This window comes from Xiphophorus hellerii, chromosome 5 (assembly GCF_003331165.1).
Source record: "Xiphophorus hellerii strain 12219 chromosome 5, Xiphophorus_hellerii-4.1, whole genome shotgun sequence".
Taxonomy (NCBI): Eukaryota; Metazoa; Chordata; class Actinopteri; order Cyprinodontiformes; family Poeciliidae; genus Xiphophorus; species Xiphophorus hellerii.
The window spans coordinates 17416193-17436916 of NC_045676.1; the positions used below are offsets into that span (position 1 = coordinate 17416193).

At 38.3% G+C, this 20724-nt stretch overlaps 1 protein-coding gene across 7 annotated transcripts in view; it reads right to left on the minus strand.

Moving 5' to 3' along the window:
- Positions 1–20724, minus strand: part of rptor (regulatory associated protein of MTOR, complex 1) — a 147115-nt gene that overhangs the window by 75495 nt on the left and 50896 nt on the right. For all 7 annotated transcript variants that reach the window (XM_032562847.1, XM_032562845.1, XM_032562846.1 and 4 more), the window contains exons 7-8: positions 19662–19837; positions 6638–6697 (exon numbers count right to left, since the gene is read on the minus strand). In XM_032562847.1, coding sequence (XP_032418738.1) covers positions 6638–6697; positions 19662–19837 — 236 coding nt within the window. The remainder of the gene's footprint in view (positions 1–6637; positions 6698–19661; positions 19838–20724) is intronic.

Consider the following 20724-nt stretch of genomic DNA (forward strand, 5'->3'; position numbering starts at 1 on the left):
CAGAGTTGGATATCAGAAACCTGCTAATTACTAAAGTACAGCAGGTACTTTAGTACCTGCTTCATCTGATATCTTTCACTATAAGACGAAAAGTCTTATAGTGAAAGGCACAGGGAAAGACTTAATATGGATCATCCCACATCAGTTGCTTCAACACCCCCCTTTGAGACGAGCGAGAGGGGGTGAGCAGGTAAAATCCACATGCCCTGTGCTTCGTGACTCCATTATGTAAAAAGGCTCCTGTGACTGGATCCAACCAGAATGTGAGTTGGATGAACGTGGGAAGAAAGGAGACAGAAGGGTGCACAGATGGAGTGAGGACCGAAGAATGATCAAATTAATAAACAAATCATCAACATGCGACTATTCAAAGTTGCCATGATACTGAATTTGTTTCACAACAAAATGTTTGTAACAAAGGCGATGAGTGTTTAAGGCCATTTCTATCCACGTGTAACCTTTAAAGGTGAGCAAAATGAGTTGACGCTGAGTGTAACGGCTGGCTGCTTAGCCATGCTCACACTGGTGTTGAATAAGAACAATACGGAAAATGGAAGAGGGAAAAAGTTGTTTGATCTACCAATTACATGATACGTACTGCAGAAACAAGCTGCCTAGTCTCTTTGTCTTTAAGCCTGTGACGTAATCAGGTGTAAATTTCCAAACTTTACGTAAAACGTTTGAACTCACTTAGTGTGAGTTCAACCAGTTTTCCAAGCAGGGGGTTCAAGTTTGTTTTTAGGAAGTTGTGTGACAGTGGAGGCAGCAACAGCTGACTTTTTAAGGAGGTGTCTGTCTGTCATCCTTTCAGCACTTTCCTCCATGGGGTTGCCACAACACAGTAGCCACACAACTGCGTGCACATAGACTTGACAAAGATTGTTCTTGTGGTAAAAATGCAAGAACAAAACTACCAGTGAACCAATCTGCAGTTTGGATTTAAGCAATCATCAAATGGCAAAGAATGTGAAGTCAAAGTCCAAAATGACCCTTCAAAGACGTTTAGAAAAGAAAATCCAAGCTACTAAGTCTGGTTAGAACCAGTGAATGACTACATTCATTATCATTTAAAGTTTTTTTTATCTTTTTACTGTACTGTAAATATTGACTGTTGTTGTGGTCATAATTAAAAATCCGTCCAGTATTCTTAAATAAAACATTAACCCATCTACATCTGCCACAATTTACAGAAATAGGCTCATTGATTAGAGATAAAATTGAGGGAAAGAAAGTCAAAACAATCAACAAAATGAGTCAAAACCTACAAAAAGGTATAGGAGGTGAACATTAAGTATCACATTAAAGGATCCTCACTCTGGTGTGGAAACATCAGATTATCTGGATTATGATTAAGTCAAGCAATGAAGTGTTTTCGTTTCCTGTTTGATTTTGAGGTTCAGCTTTAATCAAAGAGCTGGCACAACTCTAGAGAATTCAGGTGAGATGAGCTTGGTCCCATTTTTCTTTTATGAGCTCTGAGGATATCCATTATTTAACTAAGGTGGATATTGGCTGACTCAACATTTAAACCCCCCGTGCAACACATAGGACATGCAATCAACCAAAACAGCACATTTCAGCCACAGTGGTCCCACACTGCTGAGACTTCAAGACAGACAAGTTAGAAACCCTTCTACAAAAATTAATTATATACACACACACACACACACACACATATATATATATATATATATATATATTCAGGGGTGCCGTCAGGAATCTTGGGCCCCCTGACAAAAAATTTAATTGGGCCCCCCCACTCAGCTGCTGTTACAATTTTTTGAGTCTATCTGACCAATCAAAAGAGTCACAATTTTAAAGGCTTGAAACTGCCTTGCTTTCTTTGGTCCAATACTGATAACTAGCACAATATTCACTGCTCATGAATTTTACATGGAACAGTCCACATACAGTATGCAAGTATATTGCTTAAATTTTTTCTATTAGTTTTAGATTACTGAAATGTCTCTCCCCACGAGCAACAGTGAAAAGCAACGTGCAAAATACACATAAAGCAATCCAGACTTCTCAAAAAATGCTATGTAGTTGCATTTTATTGAAGCTGTAGTACGTAACTTTAATAAAAAATATGTTTTCTCCATATTTGTTAAAGCCGTCACCATGTCGTGACAGTTTCTTATGAGACAGATAATCTGTGAAAACAATCAATCTCCTCCACCTTCTCCCTGAATTACTATTGCTGGCTATAGTAATGCAACATTCCGGCCAAAACAACCAATCAGAACCAGGAGGAGGGTCTTAGTGCTGTCAATCAACTTCATTTACTCACTGCTAAATTTGCTAATGGTGGAGAAACAACATATTATTACAGGAAAATCGTTTATCTGCCGTCACTGGTAAATGTGCTAACTAGACTAAGTTTTTACAACAAGCTATGCTAGCTGCAGTATAGCACAGAGCGAAGGGGAGGAAGGATGAGCAGCCACATGAGATTGTGATTGACAGCACTAAAACTCTCCTGCCACTGACTGGTTGTTTCTAGAACTTTGAGAAAGCAGAGGAAATAGATTTTTCACAGATTATCTCTCATACCATACTGTCACAACATAATCACAGTTTTAACAAATATGTGAAAAATATATATATTTATAAAAGTTACATACTGCAGCTTTAATTTCACTCAGGAGGGGGATGTGGGCTAGAACTGCTGCTGACTGACTCATCTGTTAAGTGGTAAAAGGTGCAAGGGACAGGTTAAACATATGAATATCTTGGTAATTGTTTTCCTTAATTCATTAGATGCTAGTGAAATGGAGGCTAACAGTAGTCTGTAGCTAAGCTACCTATTCTAAATGGTTGATAATCTCACACAGTCTACCTACCTCTTGGAGAAAAACTGGGTTATAAATTGACACTCTTGCCTTTTTCTCTCTGTCTCTCTCTATATTTTTTTTATTTATTTTTGAAAACCTGATTTTATAATTTTTCTTAGCATCATAGTAACAGCCACAGTCATTCGTGTCTTCTACTGACTGCTGCTGAACACCGTCACCGTCAAGGCTCCAAGAAGGAACGAACCGTTTCATGCAGATCCAGGGGGGTTCAGGGCAAATATGGATGTCTGCTTTTTGGTCTTGGATTGGGAACATTCAATTTTTACTGCTAAAAACAATCTTCGAAAATACAATATAATTAACTTTGTAATTGACAGGGCCCCAATTGTTTTTTTCTAATTTCAATGAACAAAAAATAAATAAATAAATTGTGGAAGACCCCCTGTTGGTCAGGGGCCCTTAGAATTGTCATAACTTTTCCCCAAATTCTCAAGAAAACTCTACTTTTAACAGGCACAGTGAGTCAAAAGCTGTGTATGAGGTTAAAGTGTTTTATTTATGGTTAAATAGGGGAAGACAACAAAATATATACGATAAAAATTAAAAACAAATACGCTGACATAAGTCAGTGTGACATTTGTGGGTGTTTGAACTGTTCTTACAGCCACACCAGGTCAAATGTTATTGTTCCTGTAATCCACAGGATGATCCAGAGGAGACAGGAGATGGAAGATAAAAAGGACATGAGAGCGCAAAGCATAAAGGGAGAGCTTCAGTGTCATCAAAATCCACCAACTAATGTCAGAATGGTTGAGAAGAAAGAATATACGAGTGAAAAAATGTTTTACTTGTTCAAAGGTGCTCGTCCCTTCTCTAGCAGGTTCCCATCCTGCCTTTGGGAGTCATTCAGCTGCAGTTCTTCTGCACTACAGCATTTTCTGCACAACATCCATCAACTGGAGAGTGGTCGTGTTTGAGAGGAGATGAAAAGAAGCAATGACGATGTGTACAAATAACATCAGAAGAAAACTAAAAGGAAAGATCTCAGACGAGCGAGAAAAAGCTTGGAAAAATACATGTTTAAATTATGAATAATTCTCATTAATAGTTTGGAAAAAAGGGAGAAATCTCCTATTTATTTTACATTCAGGAATACCTACAGTAAGTATGCAGCTGTGTGTAAATGCACTGGTATTTCTAGAAGATAGTTTCTGCAATATGATGAAGTCCAACATAATTATAAGGTGGATAATCCGATAAGTAAGGCTCACTAATTAAAGTAGTAAGAAAATGAATTCTTAAATGAGCAAGCCCATAATAACATCATCATAATGTGTAATTATGCAACTTTTTAAAACACAAATCTCTACCAAACATTTTCACTTGTCTACCTTCAAACATGTAAACAGGAGTGACATCGCTCTCTCTATAAGGTTTAATATGTCGTCACTGCACCCTTGGCAGCTTTAATTCTTCTCTGAAGGCTTTCCACAATATTTAGGGTTGTGTTTATCAGACTTTTTAACCATTTTCCAGAAGGCATTTGTAAGATCATACACCAATTCTGGAAAAGAAGGACTGATCTAATTTACTTCACAGGTGCTCTACCAAGTCAGGCAGGCCAATAAACTTCTTTGACACCAAACTAATCCATATTTTTTATAAACCTCCAATTGTACACTGGTGAGCAGTCATCTTGGAAGAGTATGAGACGACCCCCAAACTGTTTCCACAAAGTTGGAAGCCTGAACTTACCCAAAATCTCTCTTAATGGTGTAACATTAAGGTTGTGTTCAAACACCATGCAAGGACTACCCAAATCTGATTTTCTCACAACAGACTGAATGGCCCAATTCCAATCTTTCACACCACTCAGATGCCCCCCCAAAAATCTCATATGCGGCACTGAATTGAATACATGTCCGATTGTTTTCATCTGCAGTCTGAATGTTCATGTCCATTTTAGCAGACTTTTATGTCACTGACAAGCATCATAATTCTGCACCCAAAGAATCCAGACAATGGTTGAAATTTTTTATTAATGCAGAAGTGAAGAAGATCACATCACAATCCCACCACTTCTGGTTGAACATTGCATACAAACAGACTTCTCTACGCAAGTTGCTGTCAATGCTCCACAAAAGGCCATTTCTATTAGTAGTTCTTTCTTTTTATTAGCTTCCTCTGTCTTCTTATGATCTTGAGAAAATACTGTTGGCCTATTGCTGAATAACTCTAATGTTGATCCACAGACGGCCCCATCTACTATTACTTCTATAAAGAGTGCACTGCTGTGACGTCATTGTTCTTCTGCACACGCAGGTCTCTTTGGTGTTATAAACAATTCACACCAAAGTCTCACTGCCATTGCATCACTAACAGATTTCAGCAAAAAAAAAGAAAAAAAGACCATTAATACCTGCTTTGTGAATGTAGCATAAGAGTTTCTTTCACTGAAACAAAGGGGCCGACCCACAAAAATATGCCCCACAATATAACTCATTCTGCACCAAACTTAATACGACACAATGAAGGCAAGTGTTGTCCTCTGGAAAACACTTGTCCTCTGGAAAAGCATGCTTCTCTGTCTGGCAGAGAAGCATGCTTGATAACTCCATAGCACATTGCTCCCCTGCTTTCAAGTCAAGTAGCGATGTTCTTAACACGGTTTCCTCCTGCACAGACCACCTCCTGTTCCCTAATCTGAAGGCCACATGAAATTTAAAGATGTATAGCTAAGAGTTCAGCAGAAAGTTGGTGATCTCTGTGCACCATTTTGTGTTGGTCTATCACACAAAATCCCAATAAAATAAAGTATCTGGCTGTAAATACTTATTTGTGTTCTCACTGTGGTAAGAAATAAAAAATTTAGTTTTTATATCAGCCTCAATGACTCACATTCAAGCTGCAGCTGTTCATCAGGACAGGAAGTAGCTCAGCAAGGAAAAGCAGGTGCTTGTGGGACTATTGGCATCAGCTTATTCAACATTTGTTTTGATTTTTATTTTCTAATCATTTGGAAAAAAAGATGTTCAGTTGGGAGGAAAGACTTGTAGGAAGTTCCACGCATAAGCCTGTTGTTGTCAATTACACATAAAAGGAAGTAACAGAAGCTTCACTGAGAGGAGGAAGAAACCGATTCTGCTAGTTAGGAGATGTGGTAAGCATCAAATCAAACTAAAATAAAATAAATGGTGTTTTCTGATTCTGTGCATAATTTTATGAGTAGATAAGATTTTTCAGCATGCATTCTTCACCAGATTTTTCTTGTGGTCCGTGGTACACTGACGTGACGGTTATTATTCTAATTCAGCAAACTTAGTGTGACAAATAAACACATCATTAGGAGACTGCTGAGACGCCCTTCAAGTTCAATTTCCTCAGTCACTCTCAGACCATTCTTTTTTGTTTTTACCAAGTTACTTACATTTTTAAAAAAATAAGTCAACCATCTAAATATATAAATGTCATTTCATCCTCCCCAGAAAGCTTAGGTGGGTATCTACACAGACAGTTCAGTGAAAACAGCAAAACTTTGGATGTACTGAGAGCTGGCATCAATCTGAGGATGGTGTGCCTGAGAGCAAGAGATGATCCACGTTCAGTTGCTCCACACCTGGAGGTTAATTCAGCAAATTTAAAGCTTTAAATCTGCCAAAGTGCTGCCACTTTGACAGTGAGAGGGAAACAAAGGCATAGGATTATACCTTCAGGATGGAAAACAACAGAGAGAGGGAGGCAAGGCGAGGAAAGGCAGGCGGCAAAGGGAAACTGGATAATGATGTCTCTAGACCATGCTCTGCTGACAATAAGAGGGAAAATTGTTGTGCGCTCCTACTTACTTCTCGATGAGGTCTAACGTCACCCCTGGCACCAACTTGGCACTCTTTTGCATACAGAACCTGGAAGAAAACAGAAGGGAGATGTTACTAATCGAGATTAAAGAGAAAACAAGAGATGCTAGACGATGCAATGAAACGTTTGGCCTCAGTGGTGCAAATTTTATGACCGACATGAGAGTCAATCAATAAATAACACTCAAATGAAAAATGGGGGCTGCAAAATTGCAAGCATCGAGGATTGAGAGGTACGAGTGTATTTTGGCTGAGTTATAGTCGAGAAGGAGGGGACAGTCGGTGGGAAACATGGACTCATATTTCTGAGACGTCTGCCATGGGGGATATTGTTTACTATGCTTGGTTAGGTCTGACAGGTCGGGCCAGATGTAAGTCACAGCCGGCTGCTGTTCAGTCCTGACATTCGCACAGATCGCTAGGAGTCATCACACACCTGGAGAAGAGCAGGTGTGTGTGCTTTTGTACACAGAGTGAGCAAACGGCAGCTGTGGGAAATATTACATAAGGGAAAGCAATGGAAAGAGGCTCTCATAAATTGTTATACTTTTATAAAAATAACATGACTGAATATTTTTTAAGAGAGGGGTATTATGCAAAATTAACTTAGAGCATTACATCATGTTATAATGTAATTCCAAACCTAAAGTGTTGCTTTGACTTATTCAAGCATGTTTGAGATTTCCTTGAATATGACGTGGCAGCCATTCCGGGGGTGCCTAAATGCTTGCTCGCACAAAGCGGCGCCTTTTCCGCAAAGCTGATTGGGTTTCTGCCTCTCATAGCCCTCATTCCCCCATGCAGAATTAGCAAACACCTGGTGAAACTGAGCGTTTGCTGAGCTTATAATACAAACTGCAATGCTCCTTTAAACAGTATCATTGAATGGCATGGAGGAGCATTGTTGTGATGACGGGCTAACCAGGGAATCTCAGAAAGGGTGAGAGGTTCTTAAAGAGACAGAGACCAATTTCAAGATGTCAAATATGACTCGCTGTGTTGTCCATATAATTGTGTAAATTTGAACTGCTAAAATAAATTTGCTTAATGGGAACACAAAGAAATTTGGAAAAGACAATGTTTTTCGATAAAGTTTTTATGCTAGAATGAGGTGATTTTTCACCTGTATGAAATTTGTGTATTTCACTGAACTCCAATGGAAACACTTTTTGCGTATTACACGAGTTGTGATCAAAGACCAGATGTTACTACTACGAGAAACGATGAAGATGACAGGAAGTGGGAAGAGGATCATGGTGTAGCATATTTTTTATGATTTATTGCATAAACTAATTTATTTCCATATAATTTTAATTGCATTTTTTATTTAATGGAAACACCGCAATTGAAAAATTTATTTTTATTTTACATTAGGAGAATAGCAACAAATCTTTGCGTGCATTTGTAATGGAAACACGGCTACTGATGTCATGTCATATTTCTTTTTAATTGTTTTTGATCTGTATATTATTTTAATGGCATATGAAGTTAATATAATTATTTTAACCTATAAAATGGCATGATGTGCCTGGAAAATACAAAATACTGCCTCTTTAAACATCAACTTAACAAGTGACAGACAGTATCAGAAAATGTAAAGGCAAAAAAAATATACAAAAAATATCTTTTTTTCTTTTGCTTAAAAATATTGAATTACTATTCAAAAGCCTATAAAAGGACTCTTGATCCAGAAGCTGAAATCATCACGTTTTGGTTGCTTACAGTTTCCTCCATGTCTGCCAAAAACTGTACAAGTGTGCTTGACAGCAGGGATGGTTATCACAAAAAAATCTTCTATTAGAAGAACAGAGTAAATGCCAAATGATTGCTAATACAGTTGGATGAAACTCAAAACAGAACCTTCTGTGGCATCTCAATAGAGAGCAGAAGAAAATTTAAAAAACTAAACATGTAAGACAAAAAGAAAATAAATTACAAAGAAAACATGCAGTCATGTAGAAATGGAAATGAGATGTGCAAAATACATCAATACAATCCAGCTGTGTGATTTGTTTATGCCAAAGGGTAGAACACTTCTACAGTAAGTTTTTTTTAATCTGAAAATTAAACATATATTCAAAGGAACTGACAAGGAGCAAGAGATATTTGGGGGCAAATATTGCTCCTATTATAATGGTAGGAGAAACACTGAGTACTTAAAGTCAAAGCTGCATCTTACTTTTATAGAAAGCTCTCAGATCCCTAATTATAAATAATTTCTTCATGAGAATGAGTGATTCTAGTTTTCGGAGCTGCCATCATCTGGACGCATATCTGAATGTCAAACTGACTCACGAGTGCCCAAAAACAACGTATCCAGGATCCACCCTGACTGGCTGTGACAAAGGCTGCTGCACTTGAATTCCTTCTGTTCCTGAAGAATAATGAGTTCCCACATGACAGCAGCACGACTTTCTGACTCTTCAAAGATCAGCCGGGATCTTGAGTGAGTCTGACACTCCTGAAGCCAAGAGCAGGAAAGATGTGATCACAACAACTTGTTCTATGGTCTCTCTGGTCAAAAGCATCTTAATTAAAAGTCACAACATGCACAATCTGGTCTAATAAAAAATACCACAGACAAGTAATATCAATTCCCACAAACATATGTCTATAATCTTTTTGCCACAGGGATTTTACAGCTCAAGATTAAAGGCTTTGTTTATGCTTTTGTATGTTTTGGCGCAAAACAAAATCTATAAGTCTCCACACATAGATTATTGAGAATTAAGACAGGACAAAAATAGACAGGCTGACGTTACAAATCATAAATATAAAGGTTTTGTCAGGGAATTGGAATCAAAATTCTGTGCAGCGAGACGTCAGAACATTTCCACCAAAGACATCAGGAGAGAAAAAAAGGAAAAAAGAGGAACCCATGATGGGAGGTCAGAAGCAACCGGTGGCATTTCATCCATTCATACCATATCATAATTTTGATCCACAAGCTGACTTTATCCTGGCTTTATGAAAAGCCATGTTTGTCCCCACCTACGATCAAAAACAGGCTCTGACATTCTAGACACGCACTATGATCAGAGCAAAGTCATTCAACTTGGCTGTTTGAGCTTCAGCTCTGCTGTCTTTGGTCTCTGCGATGTCAAAATTAGAAAAAACAATTTGGCACTATGCGGTTAGTATTTAGTTATGAAATTCAGGAATTAAAAAGAAGCACAAACAGAGGAACACAGTGAGTGAAAATGTTGCTTAACAACAGCTACAAAAGACAATATATAGTCCATAAAACTTAAGGGAAATTTAACAAACATTTTCTAAAGTAGCTCAACTAAACTGTTGAAATATACGTATAAAAAGGTGCATCAGGTGAGGGAGCCTTTTAATTGGATACTCAATTGTATTGAAAAGTAGTGGGTTTTTGAATAAATGTAACTCACCTTGATGCTACATCCACTCAAGCAGCTGCTAATTAAATTAGCATTTATTAAAAGTCCTTGGCACAGTCACTTTGCATGAAGGTACTCCAAAAAACCCCAACAAAAACAAAAACAAAGGCTAACAGTGAAGCTCTTTTAAGCTTCGACAATTCACTTGCTCGTGCAGAAAACACAATACAGCCAATCTAGCTTCAGTGCTACAGCCAGTTCTAAAGTAGTCTTACAATGCAACCACTTTGTTTTTGCTGCTATGCCAACTATTGTTTGATCCGTCCTCCGCTGTTTTCTGAGTTTCCGTAGAGGTTCATTGCTCCAGAAGAAAGTTTAACTATTCAAATAATTTTGTGCATCTCATCATTTGGATAGATCACCAGCTTAGTTTACTGATCCTGTTTAAAACTACAATCAGTGTCTGTAAACACTTAATCCTGACCTGCTGATATCTGATCAGTACCAACAGAGTTGTAAAAAGGGATAAATACACCATTTTGAGAAGGATTTATTTACTCCACCTGACAATACAAAAGAGACCAACAGGAAACAGAGTTGGAAATGTTTATAGATCCCATGGAAAGTGACACCAGAAAACATTCAGATGCTATGGTCAGGGTAAGCAACATGGAAGCCATCCTATCTTGTATCAACGAGTCAGACTGGTGATGTGGGAATAATTTTCTTGCCACAGTGTGGGGTCCTTAAACTGAAGTAGGTAATTTTTATTTTAAAAAAAAGAAAAAAAAATTGAGTTCCTCTGACATGAGATTCTACTGCTATTTGCAGAAATGCACCACTTGTTCAGAAACAACCAGTCAGAGCCAGGAGGAAGGTCGTAGTCAAGCTCGCGTACATGCCGCAGATGTGATTAAGTTGTGAAGAAACAACTTAATCTTACAGAAAAACTGTTTATCTGCCATTATTATTAGCCATGCTTACTAGCCTGCACATTCAAGGCAGGCTCCACTGCCGGAAAGAGCTTTAATATAGCAGAGAGCAAGGGAGAGGATGTGAGCAGTGCGTACACGACAGTGATTGACAGCACTAAGACCCTCCTCCTGAATGTGATTGGTTGTTTCTGGTATATTTGTGCAGATAACAGTGGGGCCTTGAGAAGGCAGACGAGTTTGAGTTTTTCACAGGTTATTGTCTAATGTCACAATAAAGACACTTTTTACAAAAATGTAAAAACATAATTTTGATCAAACTTACCCAATGCAGCTTCAACAGCATTACATGGTACCAAAGTACATACTACGACAAACAAAAACTGGAAATTTAGGACAGATCAAAGCCAATAAAACACCCAAAAAAGAGGCGTCAAGTTTTAATGATACCAGTCTTCCTATGACCGGTACGTTAATATACCTGCATTGAGAAGAACACACACAAAAAATGAGCCGGCTGAAGAGCAGAAGGGCTGCTGGGCACAAATAATGAGGAAATTGAAGGATTATTACAGATGGAGAGCAAAGATGGCTGAACTTAATTTGGACTGGTGAATAAAGGCTGAGCAAATGTGTGGGCGATAAGTGCAAGGGCGAGAAAGTGAGCATGTACATATTAAACTTTGAAGAGGGAAATTAAGTGGACCCAATGTGAGGTAACTACAATACTGCTCCCAGGGTGAGAGACAGGAGAAGAGGAGTGGGAGGGACAGTGTCTCCTCTGGTCCCTGCTGAGCCGGCTGCCTTCTACATCTCATTAACCCTTCAATCAGCCGTCGTCTCCCATCAGTGCTATATGGACTGGAAGGGCTGGCAGGTGTTCCTGGGCTTTGTCTCCTGAGTTACCACAACAGCCCAGTCCACCTATGTGTAGCTTAAGCACTAACTACAATTGTTCGGTAGAGACTTTGAATGTTTGTTAGACAACTTTAGTGAACAAACAGAATCATGAAGATCAAGAAACACAGCAGAGGAGACATGGTTAAGTTATATGATGATATTCTAAGCTTTGAAGATCTCATCGAGCAATTCCTCATTTCAAAATAGAACAACTACAAAGGACAGCATTAATCTGAGAAGCAGCCAAAATGTAAAAAGGAACTCAGGAGAGTTACTTTCCTCTCCTGGAACGTAATTCAAATGGCTTGAGTTACGTTGTCTCAAATGGAGACTCTACAAATCTGGTATTTTGAGAAAAAGAAGCAGGAAGAAACCACTGCTGCAGGAAAGCCTTAAACTGAACCATTTAGAGTTTGCCTTTAGATAAGTAGTTGGCAGTTTTCATGCGAGAAGATGCTCAGGTCAGAACAAAATCAAATTTACATGCAAATCATCATGTGTGGCAAAAAAATAACATCGTAAAATAAACTGAGAACACCATGCCAATACTGAAACATGTTGATGGAAATACAGTGCTGATTTTTTTTCTTTTGTTACTGTTCTGCAAAGATCTTCCTCATGTAAAATGTAAAGGTTTGGCTTTTATGTTATGGCACAGGTATTTGTGCAAGTGTGCTCCATCAGATATGGAAATAATGTACAAGTCCACATATTTATCACTTTCCAAAAACACAGTCAGGACATTAAAAATGGGTTTCTTCCAAAATATATCGTATGAATGCAAATTGAGCATAGAAACCCCAAGATGTGAGTCTTTTTCCATTAGTATGCATGACGAGGTTTTCTGAGGTAAACCTGCTGCTCTCTTCAAATCCATACAAGTCTCAAGAAACTCGTCAGCTAAAGCCTATGCAGCGTTACGTAACCGTTTTCTCTGTGGTTCATCCCACATCAAGAGACAAGAGGGAGAAGATGAATGTGTCAACATTTTTATAAGTAATTTACATTTCTGTTATTAAAGCCAGAGCTCCTGAATAAAATTACAGGGGTGTGTGTGTGTGTGCACCTTTGTGAAAGCTTAATTTCCCCCGTTTCTTCCACAGACCCTGGAATTAGAAGGAAGAGCAGCAATTGTTCTCAATGAACATAATGAGGTTGCATTGTAATGTTTGCATATGCCCAAGCTGCTGCTCCACTTCCTGTTAAATCACATCTGTGTCCCTGGTTTTCTGGCTTCAAACAATGTTAGCTAATGAGATCTTACTTAAAACCTCTGTTATCTATCCAAAATGTACAGCAGCTAGCAAAGGAAAAACTCATGTCAGACACTCCCAATAACAGCATCAATATGATGCATGTTTTTTCTCCACACACATGCCAGGAAAAGCAGCAGCATCCCATAGGCGAGATTAGCATTTGGAGAACTATTCGTATTAGAGCTACAATGAAGAAAGCAAGGGGTTCATTTGGCAGCTGGTATCTTTTCTAACTGGTTAAATTTTGTCTGACAGCAGATCATTATGAAGTTAGCGCTTCATAACCATCTCAGAATCTCTAGTTGTCCTTTTTCTTCTTTCTCTAATCACCATGCTGATGCTTAACAGGTGCTGACACCAACACACATTCACATTAATTGACACAATAAGGACCTTAGAATAAAAGAAATTGTCATTAGTGTTGAAGGCAAAGACGCCTGTTTATTGCAATCCAATTTGAAAATAGAGGCTCAGAGCAATAGGAGAATAAAACACTGTAATGGTAATGATGGTGGCCAAATGCCTGTGAGGGAGGCAATTGCTGTTCTTGTTCATTAATGCAAGATGGAGGACAAAGAGGCATTTGTGTGGAGTCTGATAATTGTGAGAACAAAGAATCTGAGCGGTTGTGTGTGGAAGCATTTTGGCTTCATAATGCACCAAATAAAGGCAAAGCTGTCTCAACAACCTGAAGCTGCCGTACTCCTCTACAATGTGGCGGAGGGTCAGATTGGGAAAAGTTTTCAGATATGGCATTTCAAAAAGGCTTCTTTGAGTAACTCATTGAACTGTGAGATGCAGCGTATCAGGACAAAGTTGGTCAGTGGTTAAGACTTTATAGTAATTTAGTGCTGATTAAATTAGTGTAATGTCATGTGGCTTGTTATTCTATATTTTAGTTTTTTGGATTGCTGCAACAGAATCTATGGGTTTATTAGCATCAATGGTTTGTCCTCGTTAATCCACCCAGCAATGTAACACCTGCTGACAAAATAATCTGCAAGTGTTTCATGTTCAGGCAAATTAACTCAACAAAGTCATAATGTGTCAGCAACTTATATCCACAAGACCCGACCCCTCGCTAGTTTAGGTAAAGTGTTTTTGACGTTTTCCTTGACAACTTCAGTGTAGTGCATTTGAAGTCTGTTGTGAAAACTGAAATGTCATTTATTATGACTTGTGGGTATTCTGGATTCTCACTTGAATGGTGATTAGTGCGCTCTGAAGATCAGGGGATTTATTTCCAACTCCACTATAAATTAATATAAGACTTTAAGCTTTAGTAGTTTGTTATTTTCTGGATCTACTCTACACCAAAAAGAGTTATTAACCCTAGTTGTTATCCATTCAGAAAGCTACAGCTGCTGAAAAGGTTGGGCTCATGAAATAGTAACCAAGTGTTGATGTGCATGTCTGTTTCATAATCTGACAGTAATAATCTGAACCTTTTTAAATGCATTAATGGATGTGACAAATCCTTATTGGTTGTTCCACAGTAGAGCAATTGGTAGCACTTTCAGCAAGAAGGTCCTGAGTCTGAATCCCAGGCTAAAATATTTCTGAATGAACTTACATATTCTTCCTGTACATGCATGACTGTCTCACTCTCCAGAGAGTACTCCCTTATATAACATAGGTTAACAATGGAGGAAAGGAGTCCTATACTAAAGTGTTGAGTTGTAAAATCTTAAAGCATTTGTTTATCCCACAATGATTGATTGTTTAGTTTTAAAAAAATCCAGAGGTTTCTGAAAGCTGATGGTGACTGATGAAAACATAAGGTGGGGATCACTGAAAGTCAAGTGGAATCAGGAACCTAACATTTCCAAGCAATCAGTGTGACAGAGGTGGTGATATTTCACTTTGAACCAAACTGGTTGACGGACCAGCAGGACCCTCAAGATGACAGCCCCCTGAGAACCTCCTCTGAATGGCTGATCTGCACCCCGATTTTTTATTCCCCCATCAGTGCTTCTTTCTCCCTTCTCCCCTGTGCCACCTTGCTCCCCCATCTCTATTTTCAGACGCACACATCTTCTCCACATTCCTCCCCACTCGCTGCAGCGGCAGGGAAATCCCTTGAAGATGCCGCTCCATCAGTAATGATTTTCTGCTCAGCTGAGCAATGAAAGGTACACATGCACCCTCCCTGCCTGGCTCTCCCCAACCTCTCCTCTCTGTGCAAACCCCATCATCTATCCCTCAATGCATCTCATTAAAGTTTTAAAGTGAAGGTAAGCCAGTACATCAGTGCGCTCCTCCATCCTCCCACTCTAACCTCGCTAAACTTCCGCAGCCCATCCCTTCCTTGCTTGTTTTCTCCGCACTTCTCAATCTTCAAATCTCAAGTTTTAGACAATATTATAAAATTAACGCCAAGGGGGAAAAGGAAGCATACAGAGTGCAACAATTAAAAGGCTGGAAATCCATCGTGTTTATATTATTTTGTGCCCAGAAGGTGCAAGCGAAGGAGAGGAACAAAATCTAAATCTTTTGTCAAAGGAATATTTTTTTCTATGCTTTAACATCTTAACTGTGGATATTTATCTCGATTAGGAACACAAAATAATATTGTTTATACTACAGAATAAATGTATTTACAATGCCCTAGAAATGTGTATTTTTTAAATGATTACAGTTTTAGCATGGGGAGGCTGATTACTACAAATTATTCATGTGATATGCAGCACAAGTTTTTATGAAAATTACTTATGATAAAAAAAATGCATCCATAATTTCACTGAGACCAAACATTCTGGCTGCAAGAAGTATGATGTATTTTGTGTTCCTTCAAGGGCTGCCTCCTAATGACGCATTTCCCTCCCAGCTCCCATTAATATAACAACAAATTGTTTGAATAATTTTTTAATAATTAAAAATGTGGCTTTATTACATTTTACTTCATTGTTATACAATATATTTTAGCAAGTGAGAGCCAATGAGAACAAATATTTGAATATACAGCTTTAAGTATAATTAACTATTTATGTATTTAAAAAATAAATATTATAAGACCCAACTAGAAACAAAGAAAATTGGCTTTAGCAAGAGTGCAACTCTAAAGAAATAAAGAATCCATTAATCCACGTGATGCAAATGCAAAAAGTGGAGAGTAATATTTCCACGCAACTTACAAATATTTTTCAATTATGGTTTAATTGTATGCATTGTTTAGTAGTTTGTCTGGATTAAATTACATTCATCTTGGTTTGAACATCTACACATCTACAATAAAATTAAATTAAACTGAGATGAATGCAGGCACAGCATTAATCAGTCAACAATTTCTCTAAACATTTAAATAAATTATTATTCTACAAGAAGAAGGATTGTATTCAAAAGCCTATAAGAAACAAAACATCCTTTCTCTGGGTCATGTCTGTCTGCTTTTCATGCTTGTTGTTGCTGATGCTGTTTCCTAGGAAATCTCACAGAGTATCCAAATCTCCAGTTTGTCATCACCTAAATATTTCAGTGAGGATGAAGTACATACTGTAGACAGATCCACACTTTAAAAACACTGAAAATCTCTCATAAACTGACTCAGTGTCTTGTTAAAAAGTTCAGGAAAAAGAAAATTCTACGGGTGAACTGATCAATTAGCCCCGATTTCCTTAATTTTGGGAAATCTGTGACCGGTTGATACTTAAATGTGAAGCCGATCTTATCTACTGATCTCATCTACTGATCTCATCTACCTCTGCAAACGTCTAAAAATCGGCCACTGTGCTCTATTGATCTGCTGTGAGAGAGGGTTGACTGATAGACCTAGCCATCAGGTCATGACTACATGTTCGCAGTTAACAATAGTCAGCCCACTGTGGCCAATTCAGCAACTTTCTAGCAACGTTTCAGACAATAACATCAGTATATGCCAAAATCGGAATCGATAGGTCAGTTTTTTTAAAGATCAATGATCAACCAGAAAACGGAAATGAGTGCACCATTAGAAAATTCATAAAAATGTCAGAACAAGTCAGCAGAGGAGAAAGAAGGGAAAAAAACTAACAAAAAACAACCCACCAATTCCTGAGAAAATAGTGATTCTTTTTTTGGCAAAATATACTGGTTGAAGTCATGAAGAAACCATCCAATGCTTTAAATAACTGTTTCTAAGGTTTCAAAATGGTAAGCTTTGTGTTTGAATTCAGTTTGTTTACATAGTAAATCTGAGCCATTTCGGGTGTAGGGGAGCCTCACAGCTGATTAGCATACCAGATTTTATTGGCTGTTCAGACACTTTTGTTTTAGTCTTTTGGCTAATAAGTTGCAAATTTGAAATAAATTCATGGCTCATTAACATCCACATCGCTCACTTTTCATTAACCATATTTTTTCAATACAACAGTCTTAAAAATTTGTTAATGTGGACAAATTATTATGGCTAACATAATTGTAGCAGCTCTAATTTCTCGTATATAACAAAATCTAGAATAAATCTGAGTACATCAATCATCAGTAAGTACATATTTAGTTTTGAAGACTTGTACGACTAGTTTAGAGTAAATTAACTTATTTTATAGTTATAGATTAAACTAAGCTGAAGTCAACTGAAAGTGTTCCTTGATGCCAAGCCTGAGGCTTGAAAAGAAATACAAACCTGACCTCAACAGGGGCTTTGATAGACGGGATCAGGTCCAAATTTGCCATGAGCACCATAATATTAATCTTTTTAAGGATTAATTCAGCCAGTAACATCCAACAGCCTCTCAGCAACCTGTTTCATGAAAGTGAATGCTGGCAACTGATCAATATTAATGGCACAGAAGTGAGACCTCATTATGCTGAAGGTCATGGCAGGAGGTGGATTTAGAGCAGAGGAAGATGAACAAAACTCTTGAACATTTGTGGCAGAGCAGAAACATTTGTCTAGCTGTATGACACCCCCTGAAGGCAACATGTCATTCCCACTTACATGCTTTTAAAAAAGTTTGAAATTTAAGGCGAAAATGTGTTAAATAGCCCCTGTGACTTTCAGTGTCTACAAAGTGAAATCAGTCATTAAAATGCAAAAAAAGGTCCAGGGAAGTACTGATTTATGGCACCAAAGGGACTTTGAATGCAGCAGATAGAGACTGTATCTGGGCAGGCAGTGAGGTGCATTAATGATGAGCAGATCACCGGCTTTTTACAGTTTTCATGAGAGTGGAAATCTCTTAAACCCAGTGAGTAATGACTGAGCACAGACACGTGGGGGAGGGGAACGCTTCAGCTTACTCCTATTCTCATTGTTCAAGTCATATAAGACATAACTTGTCTTATAAGACATGATGCTCTGTCAGGAGACAACGAAAAGTCAAATGTTAATATTAATCAGAACAATTATTTGTTTGAGCATGGCTGTGCACCTCTTCACATTGTCTTCTCTTTATTAGTTTTGGCTGCATGTGCTTTGATCAAGTGTTTTTCAGTTTTTGGTGGAGATGAGGTTAACATCAGTTGATGTGTGGAACACATGAGACAGCATGTTATGGGGGAGACCTGCTAATGCTAAAATACCAAGACTTTCCACACTGCATAGGAACCCTGTACTTGGATTGATAGAAAGAAGGGGGCACAAAAACACTAGACTATTGCAATGAATTTACCCAGGCTGGCATCAGCTGATGAAAGACTTTCAAAATCCATGAAAGTAACTCACTACGTCTTTAAAATATTACAATACTGTTAAAATGTGCTCATAAATGCAGCAAAATGAGATGACACCATATAATTACCTGTGAAAACATGACGTAACATATTTACGTAACATATTTATAGCAAGCTGTTAGGCTTGTATGACAACTGTGAGACAACAATCAAGTAAAAACGAATGATTTTAAACATAAATAAATAAATGCAATGCATAAGGAAAGCAGTGACTGACTTGCATTGCAAGTCCTTATGCTTTCCTTGCTCTCCTTATGCACTGCTATGGGCAGGCCCCAATAATTTGTTCTTTGCTACTGTATTCAAGCCTGGGTTTGCGTGCTGCCATTAGCTGATGTAAACCACACATTCACAGCTGATGTGTGTGTGATGCAACCTGTGCGCTCCGGAGCTTCAGCTCAAACTTCCATCATTACAGTCCTTTGAATGATGCATCGTAGTGCATTCACATCAGGCCACTGTACCAGCCAAGCCTGAATATCTTCCACCTATTCCATTTTTCTTTTTTTTTTGCTGAAGCTTTCTCTGTGGGAATGATCACTCCTGCATCACTGCAGATGGTGTCGGTCTACATTTTTCATCACAGCTGAATATTCCTCATCAGCTGAATACTGAGCAGCAGCTCGGAGGAATAGCTGCTCTGTGCACAGCATGCATGACAGTGAGCCAAAGCAGTGATTGGCAAATATAAAAATAAACTGAATAAATAAAACATCCCCGGCATGGTCAAAGTGAAAAAAGTTTGCCGTTTTGCACAACTGTCAGGAACATAAAGTGTCTCGTTAACAGTTAAAGTAAATAAAAATAATACGCAAGAATTAAAATAAAGAGTGACCGGAGGATCATTAAAGAAACCCTTTCTATAAAAAAACTCAGCAGTCTGAGAGAAAGAGCTGTCTGACAGAAGGGACAGACAAGTGTGAGTCATTACCATCGAAGTGCGATTTTGATGGGTGTGGTGAGGCAGGAGGTGAACAGGTCAGCAGGGAGGTCCGGGTTCATGGGCAGCAACTCGTTCGCCTCACATGCAGCCAGTTGGATGCAGTTCTTCATGGAGGGCGGAAGCGGCATCTGTGCGAGTGGGTGGCTGGGATTGATGGCCGCAACCTGAACAGACATACAACAGGTCAAAAGCTGTTTGGAGATTTATTTTGACTAGCAGAAGGGAGTTTGTGTAAATCCATCCAGAGCACGTTTCACATTTGCAAATACATCAGGTAATCGATCTCAATGGGGAGTCTGGCTTTGAGCTCCATAACAGTTTTTTATTCAATATCCTCCACTACCTGACCAGTTCTCTCAGGAAATAAACAACAGAGAGGGAAAGAAGCTGGTATACTGATTTATTTAAAACAAATCTTGCTCTCATCTGTCAGAGTGAGCATTGCTTTCAATAGTACACTTTGATTCTCTGATGTTGGGTGATGGAAGGGGGCTGAGACTGACGTAACACATTAGTGTAAAATCACTGACTGAAAATGACAAAACATGTTTTAGGTCGAAAACAAAATTTTGCAAAACAAAAAATGAATGAGTGCAGATATAGTCCACATAGAGGTACACTGCTAAATCGGCCCTGTGATTACATGAAGAAACAATATTATCCACCGTATTTACTTCCAGAAAGATCTGAAAATCAGCCACTGTCCTTTCATGCTCTGCTGTGAGAGAGGACTGACACAGACCTGCCCACCAGGTTATAAATACACATACAGTACAGACCAAAAGTTTGGACACACCTTCTAATTCAATGGGTTTTCTTTATTTTCATGACTATTTATAAGGCAAGAAATCCCACTTATTAACCTGACAGGGCACACCTATGAAGTGAAAACCATTTCAGGTGACTACCTCTTGAAGCTCATCAAGAAATGCAGAGTGTGTGCAAAGCAGTAATCACAGCAAAATTTTGCTACTTTGAAGAAACTAGAATATAAGGGGTATTTTCAGTTGTTTTACACTTTTTTGTTTAGTGCATATTTCCACATGTGTTA